The sequence below is a fragment of the Atta cephalotes genome (genome assembly GCF_000143395.1).
Source record: "Atta cephalotes unplaced genomic scaffold scaffold00052, whole genome shotgun sequence".
Taxonomy (NCBI): Eukaryota; Metazoa; Arthropoda; class Insecta; order Hymenoptera; family Formicidae; genus Atta; species Atta cephalotes.
In genome coordinates, this window is record NW_012130116.1 from 383,350 (window position 1) to 394,921 (window position 11,572).

General features: G+C 32.7%; 1 protein-coding gene across 1 annotated transcript; it reads right to left on the reverse strand.

Moving 5' to 3' along the window:
- Positions 1–3,915: 3,915 nt before the first annotated feature.
- Positions 3,916–7,967, reverse strand: LOC105623015 (nuclear hormone receptor FTZ-F1 beta). The gene is made up of 5 exons (XM_012204417.1): positions 7,640–7,967; positions 6,881–7,305; positions 6,199–6,543; positions 4,449–6,068; positions 3,916–4,182 (listed from the first exon to the last, which is right to left on the reverse strand). Exons 1-5 carry the CDS (start codon positions 7,965–7,967, stop codon positions 3,916–3,918), a joined length of 2,985 nt encoding a protein of 994 aa, XP_012059807.1.
- Between the last annotated feature and the right edge of the window lie 3,605 nt (positions 7,968–11,572).

The window sequence follows — 11,572 nt, forward strand, 5'->3', positions numbered from 1 at the left end:
CACACACACACACACACACACACACACACACACACACACACACACACACACACACACACACACACACACACACACACACACACAAACACAAAAACAAACGCGCGTACAAATAAAGACAATTATCACTGAGCTACAGCAGAAGTATCTCATTCAAGTATATAGAAATAGGTTTTATCAAACATAAACATAGAATAGTCATTTTTTAACAGGCAAATATTTATCTTCTTGTAATTCTACTTTCTTATTATTTCACTTAAGTCGACTTTTATATGCTTTATTACATATACTATATTCGCATATATTCTCCCTCATTTTCTTTCACTATTTTTCTTTTCCCCCGTTCTCTTTTCTTTACACGTTCTACATGCACACACATTTACACACTCGCACACACACTCGTCACAACAAAATATGATTCTTTCTCTTTATATTTACAGCGTTTCGTTGCATCTACAAAAGTATAATCAAACTAAGCATCTGATTTGAAATATTTTAATACAAATTCAGTATTCATTCAATACCATCCAAAGAATCGTCCAAAATACTGATTAATATTTTCTGATACGTTATCACTATTATTGTGCATGATGAAATATACACATTATTATCAACGATTTCAATGTTACAAATGTTGTTTACACATGTTTACAATGAACTTTTAAGAAGAAAATAATTCAGTGGTTACGCGAATGATATGTGTGCGCATATACATACATTATGAGAGGGCGATAAGTTACTTTCTATTAGAATTGATAGAAATATGGGAAGACAATTCTTATAAATTATCGTTATATTAAGTATTGCGCGAATTTTTTTCAGTGCTCTTTACATGCTTTTTCATAGACACAAATAAAAAGACTAAGCAATTGTACAAAGAACAATATGCTAATACGACAGTCTCATTAAAGTACCAACAACAGAGATCAGTTCGTTTGTTTCGCACGCAAGCTTATAGCTGCATCTTTCAAGCGACAACATTTATGATGCATATCTTTCAAAAATAAATATTTTCGTTCCTTGACTTAGTAAAAGAATCATGCTGATTCATCATCAATGTATCGTATTCTTAATATTTTCCTGTTCTAGAAGACATTTTATTTGTCCCACGCTCAAGAAAAAAACGATTGAAAAATAATTTCAGTACTATATTGTAAATATAAATTTAGTAAAGTTTAGAGACAAATAAAAATTTATCAATGGCTAATCGTCCATTTTTTTATTTGTCTACGTATACAACCAGTGTATATATAAATTTCAAGTCATATTTCGTCTCAAATATTAGTATTGATTGATAGCCTGTATCATACTTGAGAATGTTGTAACAAAAATAATAATTGCGTGATTGGCAAATATACTAATTTTAATAATTTTACAATTTTTTACCTTTACAATTTTTTACAATATCAATAAGCATTTTTTCGCTCGTATAAAATTTGACAATTTTTAAAATTACTATTTTCTCATTACACCTATATTATATTATGATATCAAAATAGAGTGAATTTTTTCTTCACTATGCAAATAATTATTTGCATTTGTAAATCAATTTTTTTTTTTTAGATATATTATGCACGTTGAATAATATAATTTATATCAACTTTTGTTATTGAATGTGAATAAAAGATTCTGGTTTTTATTATTCTATATTGATAAATACGTATATAATTCAAATTATACTATACATGTACGCTACATTTTGAACAAAAATATATGTTAAGATAATTGATAAAGATTTATAATTACTATTTATTAATTTCCAAAATTATTTTGTTCTTTAAAAATAGGGTTGCACCAAATATTTGAAAAATATTCGGTATTATCCGATACTTTTTTACTGTCCAGTTAGATAGCCGGACATAGTATCTGGCAATAAATACATATACGGCTGAAATTTTATATTAAAAGTTTGCGTTATTGATGCAGAATTTTATTCTTTTCAGCTAAACTTCTTGATAATTCATTTTTCCTTTTTTCTTTTCATATTGAGAAAATAAAAAAAATTATTATTGCTATTTTTTTCTTGCTTTACTTTTTTTTTAATTTTGGGGAATTTGTACCGGATATCTAGAAAAATATTCGGCCGGATAATTGTCCTACGGATATCCAATCGGATATCATATATCCAATCCGATATCCAATAATTTTATAATCTGGTACAGCCTTATTTAAAAAGATTATTTGATATTTATAAATTGATATTGTTAAACGTATATAGTATACAAACAGTTCATTTATTTTAATGTATATTTTTTACAAGGAAAAAATTCGCTTTTTGCTTGACGTCATAATTCCATATGATATTACAATGAGAAAACGGGAGCTTTAATATATATTTGTCATTGATATTGAAAGAAACACAAATCAATAAATTCTCAAAATTATATTATGATCAAGAAGATATATGCAAAACAATATATAATATAAATATATGTATATATAATATATATAAACATGTATACATAACATATAATCCGATTTGCCTTTTTCTTTATGATTTGCTAATACATAAAAATAATATCCTTTCTACAAATAAAAACGGAAAAGCAGTATTAGCCAATCCTTCTTTAAAAAAATATATTTACAGAAAAAAGATAGCAGCTATATGTATTGCTGACGTTACTTCAGAAATTTCTGTGATACTTATGCCAACTGAAATTCTCATTTTTCCATTTGTTGACAAGCTGTTAAAACATATAAAGAGAATAAAAAATTTATTTTGTGTGACCGATAAAAGCCACATATTCTGTGTGGACGATATATACTAATTAAACATATTAACTAATTATTCCATGATTAACTGCTCTATAAGTAGACAATTGGTCGATTGATGTATTAAGTTTTAAGTACACTTTCATAACCGGGATAGATAAGGCATGGCTATGCTCTGTTCTTAAGTAAGCGCAGAACGATACGCAATACTGGTTGTTCTATTATAATTGTTAATTAAAGATCAACTATGTTTATCTGCATTCACTACTATCCTGGTGGAAAAAATTCTCGTAACATCTTAGAATATTTTAAGAATGTATCATTTTTAAGTTATAAAAAATTCTAAAAAAAATTTTTAATTTTTCCAAATTTTATCAATTTTTTTCAGAAATTATGAAATTAGACATCTTAGAACACACATTAAAAAATTCTAAAAAAGATTTATAAAAAAAGATTCTCTCAGTACTTTTAAAAAGTATTCTGAGTCGTATAAAAAAATCTGAGAAATTTGCTAAAAAGTTATAAAATTATACAGAAATTCTAAAAAATTTTGAACTTTACATAAAAGTAAAGAATTATACAAAAAATTCCATTAAATATATGAAGAAAAATTTTCACCAGGATATAAAGTTCGCGCTCGAATAGATTACATCAATCTAATAGAATATAGCATTTTAATGCTATTTGATACCATCTCCGTATTTATACAACGCTTATCATTGTAAAAGTAAATGCTCTGTGTGTCTCCGTCAATTAAACTTTCAGTCTCATTAGCATCTACCTGTATGCGGAAATACAAATCCGACATACACTGTAGGCCGCTTCAAAATTCGTTTGTTTCAAAACAGGAATGCGAACATGCACAACCTGTATGTGGAAGCATTCCGATGTAAAATAGAAAAATTCTTTTCACCTTTTTGTTAGGTTAATGCATCCTAATTACGAAGAATACAGTCCCCTCACCAAGTACTAATGTTACTAGAGACCTTACATCTGTCGTTTGTTTTTTTCCTAATCTTTCTTATTCTGCGATTATCTATTAATATCCGATTCCCTAAGCTTATGGACCCTATAAGCATGGAATCTGAAAAGAAAACAAATTATAATCATTACAATAATTATTTAAAATAGTTTTTCTTATTACAACAAAAAAAACAATACATCATTTATTACTAAACTTACGGCATAGTTCACTGTGCTGACAATTCAGTGATCTCCTCTCAACAATTCCATTAAAAGGTTAAACGAGCTGCCTTCTCCCTCGGCACGTTTTGCACTGAGCAATTCTTTTCCTGCTTGACATGTTCTTTGCAGATCTGGAATTCTCAATAATAATTCACCAAATTTGGCAGGCATTTCTGGGTACCTCGCGATTGTATATTGCTGGAGTGCTTGAAGTGCCTTTTCTTGAGAAGCTCTGACCTTTTCAGGCTCTTTTAATTCGCTTGTATCGGATGTTAACAGCACGATCACCTTTTAATTTCCAAGAAACAAATATGAAAAAATGAATTAATAATAAAATTCATTCTCAGTGTATCGTTATAAATAAAAAAAAATCAATTAAATTTGTTTCATTTTTCATTCACAATACTATACTTGATACAATTATTTTAACTATTATTCATCTGATACAAAAGTTATCTTCAATTTCGATGCGAATATACAAACACAGCTGTATTAAATGCTAAATATGTATTGAAAATAAGAATTTTTAATGAATTGAAAGGGAAAACAATTACCTTCATTGCAACATATTCATATTGGTCTACTCTCAGTCTTCGCAGATTATTGGTAAAAGTGAGCATCCTCTCGATGCAAGTCGCTAAACCAAGCTGTCTTGCCTGTTCTAAAGTAATCGACTTGCCGAGAGATACTCTTATCTCACCGGGAGTACTCATGCTGCGAAAACAGCAAGAGAAAAGTAGTAGCTCACACCAAGAGTTAATCAACAAACAGATTTGATCATCAATTGAAATATTTTTAAATAATGGCAAACTTTTGCACCACTTGACGATCTTATAGAGCCGATGATCCGCGATGTTACACAGATTAGATAGAAAGTCTGGATGTTGCGCTGAATTACCGTTGGAATTACTAGCAATTTGAGAATTACTATTATTAGTAGTATTGCCATTTGTGGAATGTTGATCGGACGCCCCCGTTAAGATCGAATCAGTGGGACTCGCCGTTTCTCCCCTTCTACTATTAGTATCGATATTGCTAGAGTCATTCGACGAACATTCCACTGCACCTCCGTTATTTCCGACGCCAATATTGGCCGCAGTTCCAGTGCCGCTGATCGCTGGACCACTTCCAGGTCCACTGAGCAGCAGACTGTCACCACCGGTATTCCTTACACTTCCAAGTATTCCTCCACTACCGGTTATCCGATCGTTATCGTTATAATGCCAAAGATGTTCTACATCCATGATGTCTTGCAAAAGTTGAGGTACTACTTGCATCTTGTAAGAATGATTTGAATGATATCTAACAGAATAATGGTGCTCGCTACCGGCCGGTGCCGGGCTGCAATTGCCTGCCGTCGTCAGTTTTTCACTGGTCATACCAGCAGGACTACCAACGAGATTTGGCAGAGTATAGGTACACTGATAAGTGCTTCTACCGCCTCTGGTACGATCCTCCCTGATCGCCTCGAGCTTCATACCCATAGTGAGGCACTTATCGAAGCGGCAGGCTGGGCACTTTTTCCTCGTGGCCACGGTGACCGGACAACCTGCGCCTCTAAGGCACACATAGTTCTTACGATTCTGGACGGTGCGCTTGAAAAATCCCTTGCACGATTCACACGAGAAGATGCCATAATGGAAGCCGCTTATCTTGTCACCGCAAATCGGGCAGGGACTGTTAATTAATTGTTGCCTGGTGGAGATACCCGATGGCGCCGAGGGTAATCTACAGTCTTCCTGATCTTCCGCAACGGGATGGCCGTCCGGTGACAATTCCGAACCTGGTACGGAAGAGGATGAATAATGATGTGCGGCAACTGCGGACGAGGCTGGTAGATGCAGTGGACTACCTTGCGCCACTTGATGCTGATGATGTTGTGAATGTGAATGCGGATGTCTCGGCTGCTGGACGGGTGAATGCGTAGGCGGACTAAGCGAACCGTAGCTGTAGCAGCTACTGGAAGCGTCAGAATTGTTCCTCGAAAGCGAATGCGACAACGATAGAGATAACGAAGAAGTCGAGTTGTTGAAGCTGTGTCGAGAGAGGGACAACGACGAGGAGGGTATCGGACTACCCGCTCCTAAGGCGGAATGTCGTGCTGCGTGAGGACTCTGTGTCGGTGAACTGAAGACGCTATATGCAGAATGAATGGCGGAATCTGGTGACGGCACCTACGAGAGTCCGGGGGTTAAAATGTATATGCATATGTACAACTAAACATGTGTAACAATTTATTAATGAATAGACATATTAGTAGACGAAAGCTAAACTTTGCTAAAAATATATCGTATTATTACTCACCTGCGATCTAGTATGACTATGTTTAGTTAGATGATGTCGCGGATTGAGGACGGGACTATGATTAGGCGTTGAATTGTTGTAACCACCGAGAAGCTTGCCTACAAGAAGTGGTAGATCGCTCTGTTGAGTTTGTTCGAGGTTTTCGATACCACGTTGTTGTTGTTGCTGTTGTTGCAATTGTTGATTGTGTGTCATGGGCAATCCACCATCGTGAAAGGATCCTATTGTGAAACCTGGACTAGATCGAAAATCCGGTTCTGACTTAATAGGAAACTTTTGTTCCATAGGCCCAGGACTCGTACTACATACTTGAACTCCCTCCATAGACGTTTCCTCATTGTGGTCCTAAATTCAATTAAGCAATTAAGCAGTTAGTAACTTTCTATGTTTTTACTTATATGTAACATTGCAAGTAATCTTTCAATTAATAATAAAATAAAATTCGTTTAAAAGAATATAAGTTTATATTTAACATTTTTGCATAAAAAATTATATTCTTTTACACAATTACATATTCTTCAAAAATTTATATGAATATTCTTTTTGAATATAAGTTTGAAATTTGTAACAGTCTATTTCTCTGTAAGTGTCATATACTTTCTTTTCACTTCTACTTCAAATAAATATACTATCGATCAAACTCGATGAAATTTTTGTAATAATACAATTCAGTAAGTCTAACCTGATTAGTAATTGTATTGGAAGACATTTCTTGATCCGATAATTCACCTTCCCATGACATGGGCCTCTCAGGTTGCTGTTGCGAATTATCATCGCAGCAACCCCCGCCGTCGCCGTTTGCTTCTCCGTCACCGATCTTGTCGCCATTCTGATTACCCGATACGTCGCGTTTCTTCTTCGAACGTAGATTGACACCTCGAAAGTCAATCTTACTGATCTCGCCATCGCTGTCCTCAGGATCATCGATATCGGCTGCGTTCGCAGCGAGGATGCCACCAATTCCGATACCGATACTATGCGGCCCCGTATTCGTGCAGATTCCGCTTGTTGGGACGGCATTCGCGTTTCCACATCCCAGTACCGAAGTCGATACCACCGATACTGTCACGCCATTTTGCCCCCCGAGATATTTACATACTCCTTTAGCTAAAATCATAGTTGCATTACATATGTAAATCAAATTTTACTACTTTGAAAAAAAGAAGCTTGTTTGTATGAAAAAGTTTTCTGACGATTTAGCTTCAATATTAACAGAAAAATTTGTAAATAATATTTTTTTAAATTAATACATACATTCATGATAATTATTAAAATTAATAAAAATTACTTTTGTATTAGAATATGTTCAAAAAATTTTAGTAATATATCAGAGAATCTTTCGTTGATATTTGAATAGTTCTTACATATATTAGAAAAAGAATATTTCAAATATTCACTTTACCACATTAAAGAATTCTTATAAAGAGTGAAGAGATAATACCATCATGCATTTCTTGATTGGGCGGTACGTTAATAGTAGTGACGGATACATTTTTTCCCGTTTCCGTGGAACGGCTTGGACTCATCGTGCAGGACACGCCGATACACGACGAGGGACAACATGTCGCGGATGAGTTGATCGAGGTGGAGGAGCTCGTCGATGAGCTGGACGCAGAGCAGGAGACAGAGACGGACGCTGAAGTGGAAGTCGATGAAGTCGACGACGAGGCGGCTGCTGACGACTTCCAAGTCTGCGTGCTTTGCCACCAGCTCGAATCCGAACCGGGCCCTGGCCCTGGGCCCTCGCTGGGCCCGTTTTGCTCTGACATTCTCAGCTGGTTACGCTGCTGCAAGTTCGTAATACGACTCGTGGCCTCTCGATCCTCACGAAAGTGTACAGCATCCTTACGGCGGGCTCTTTTATTGTCACCTCTACGAATTATTCGGAACTACGTATTGTTGTGCTGATTTCACGCTCGCTCCGTATCACTAAAACAGAAAAACGAATACAATTCTTATATGTTTATGCAAATTTCCATTATTACGCTAACATTTGATTTGCAGTATCTTTTATATTGAAAAAGAATCTTCAAACAAGTAATTTTATATTAATCTTCACTATTAACGCATCTTCCAATCATTAATCTGATGCAAAAGATATTAAGTAATTAAAAAACATAAAGTATAATTAATTTTATTAAAAGTATAATACTAAATAATTTTATTATAAGTCTAATTTATATAATTAATTAGAAAGAAACTACGTTTGATCTTTTATCATTTTAATATACATTATCGTCAGAAAGTTTAGGCCAATGTATGATTTTAAAACACATAATTTATAGTAAAATTATAAAACAAATAATGCATTTTTGATAATTTTTTAAATTTAATTTTACCTTCAGAGTCATATTATAATGCTGTGAAAAAGAAAACTTGCATATATTTTAAATAAAAAGAATACAAAATTAAGTCAATTTTTAGGATATATTATTATATGTATTTTTTTAGATCTATATGATTTTTTTGAGAAGATTATATAGGTAAATTTATAATTCAATTAATATATTTGGATTAATAGTTTCGGGGTTAGATAAAAGGTAGAATTTATGGGTAAAATTTTTATTATCAGATTTGTTGAAAAAAAATGTAATTATGTTATATTTATTATAATTATTTATATATATTTATATATATTTATTTTTATTTATTTTAGTGTTATAATATTTATATTGATTTAATTTATTATTTTTATTTAGGCAGCTTATGTATTAAAACACAATATTAAAGATATTAGGAAAATTTATTTAAAAAATTTTTAAATAAATATACCAAGTTAAATTATTTTTATAATGAAAATATAATGTTTTTTTAAAACTATATTTAAAAAGTAATATGGGAAGTTTCCATAAAATAATGAATTAGAAGTTCATTTCTAATTATTTCAACTAGAAAATTTAAATTTAATATTCAATGATATTATTAACAATAATATATCTCTTGTTTGGTTTTAATTAAGGGGAATTATGAATTAGAGTTTATAACTATGAAAGTAATAAAATAAAAATAATTAAGTTTTACGGTACGATAGAGTTAAGGTTAAGGGGAAAAATAATTAAAAAATTAAAAATTTTATTTATTATAAATGCGAGGTATATAATTATACTTTTAAAACGTTTAATTTTAAACTTTCTAACAGTAATATAATTGCTCATTTATAAACTTAATATTACCCATACAGCACAGAATTTGCAACAATATCGCTGAAATAAAGCTGCAACATACAATATTGCTGCAATATTGTTGCTGCTTTTGTGCTGTAGAGATAAACTCACTCAACATTTCATTTATGTTAAATTCCCCATTTGTTTAAATCGAATACCGTTTTAATATAAAATTTAAATAAAAAATCTTAAGTGAAAATTTTTTCAAAGTCCAATTATAAAATTCTTAGATATACTTTCTAATTCACGGTTTACGCAATAACATTTCGCAAGAATGCAAACTCCTTTAACTACTTTGGCTCGGAAATAACCAAGTATATTGAATCGGTAGATTTCTCGTATGATTGTTCGCCGAAAATCTAGTCACACGATTTCACGAGCGCTGACACACAGTCAAGTCTCTATCTCTTTCTCTGTCTCTCTTGTCTGCAAGGTTACGCCGATGGCCGTGCCGCAAGGCCGGCCCACTTCCGGTCCCGCGGAACCGCCGAACGACCTTCGCGCGGAAACACATGCGTTCACTCACGCCCGCATAGTGCGAATGCGTGCGGGACGAGTATTCAGTCGATCACGCGACAAACATATAAGAAGATCCATTAAAAAAACAAAGATCAACATGTGTGTCGGCTTCGCGAATCGCAAATCTTTCCCTGATGATCGCCATCAATCGTTTGATTGGAACGTATCGCTTACTCTCTAAAATATTTAGAGTGAAATCTGATTCTGAAAGAATGACAAAGAATGACAATTGAGCCAATGTTGAAGAATGACTCAATTGTCAATTTTTAAAAGCGTGATCACTTTTTATAGAATTAGATTCGACTTTCCAAAAATTTTAGAGACTAGATCTATTAAATTTGCTATTTGCTCCCTTTTCAAACTGTATGAGTGTATTGTAAAATCATTCATTTAGATCATACGCTCTGAAGCGTAAACTGTTCAAATAATTAAAATAATTTACGCAACTGGTGTATATATAAAGACGTTGCGTATATATAAAGACATGTAACTCGCAAGTACTATATATTAACGATTAACACCTTGTAATTGACATGTCCTCGAAAGGAATAATTCATTTCTCGCTGTTTTGTGACTTTACTCATACATATAAAGTATTTTATAGTGCATAAATTCATGATAGTAGGGGTTTAGAAAGTTCAGAAATCGATTTAAGTTAGTAGTCAATATTTACTTGTATTCTGGATTGTTTTAATTTAAACTTTTATTCGAAATTTATTTGGAACTTTTGAATTTATAATATTTATTCAATATTTTCCGGTTTTATTTTTATTTAAAATTCTTTAAAGAACATTATTCGAAATTAATATGAAAGATTTCGATTTATCAATTCCTATCACATAAGCAACGAGAAAATTATTTGCACTCTTTGTAAAGATAGAACAATTTTAATCCTTCGATATCACTCCTAATGTGGCATATTTTTTTATTTTTTTGCTTTGCATTTTATAACTTTTTTTTAGTTTTACCTTGAGGGACGAATTTCTGAAGATCAGAAAAAATTATTTTATTTGTCTGCATTTATCTCAAATGTATTTATTTAAAGTGCTGTATTAAAAATATGCTAAAATATGAAACTAAGGAGTATCTGCTATTTAATTTTTTAAATTTTTATTATTGTTTAAAGAATATTTGCTCGCAATAGTACTATACAGTACTTCGCTAAACATTCAAACGTCAGATAAAACTAAACGTACCGTCAACAATTAAAAGATTGCAATACTTTCGTTTCGATGGGTTTCAGAATGCAGCCGGTTTACGGAACGATTGGTTCTTATTTGGATTCATAAGTAAGAACTAATCGTTTGACGAGTAAGTTACATTCCAAAATCAATTGAAAAAAAACCATTGCAATCTTTTGTTGACTGCACACAGTGTACACATATGTAGCCAGTATCCTTCAAGAGGTTAAACCGGCAACTTTTATACATTTCCTTTCATTTCCGTCGTAGAAGGTAGAACGAGTTAACAGGAAATGTAGTATCGTATAGTATTCTATAACTCTATTCTTATTTTACGCATCGTGACGCAGCGAGCTATCACAGTCTTGTTCATATCTATCTATGGTTCATATACAGGAGCTTACGCAGCTACGACGCACCAAGTAACGCGGTAACCGTACTCTCTGCGGTCTTGCTGAGCTAGTTATCGCGAAGTTCAAACGAAACGCACCGGCCGCAGCGGCAGCGGCG

What these genes read in the sequence shown, in the direction of transcription:
- LOC105623015 (XM_012204417.1), bottom strand. Translation starts at nt 7,967, where the DNA reads ATGTCAGAGCAAAACGGGCCCAGCGAGGGCCCAGGGCCAGGGCCCGGT. An exon ending in CCAATACAATTACTAATCAG is followed by an intron (nt 6,544 to 6,880) that starts GTTAGACTTACT and finishes AATTGAATTTAG; the next exon opens with GACCACAATGAGGAAACGTC. An exon ending in ATAGTCATACTAGATCGCAG is followed by an intron (nt 6,069 to 6,198) that starts GTGAGTAATAAT and finishes GGACTCTCGTAG; the next exon opens with GTGCCGTCACCAGATTCCGC.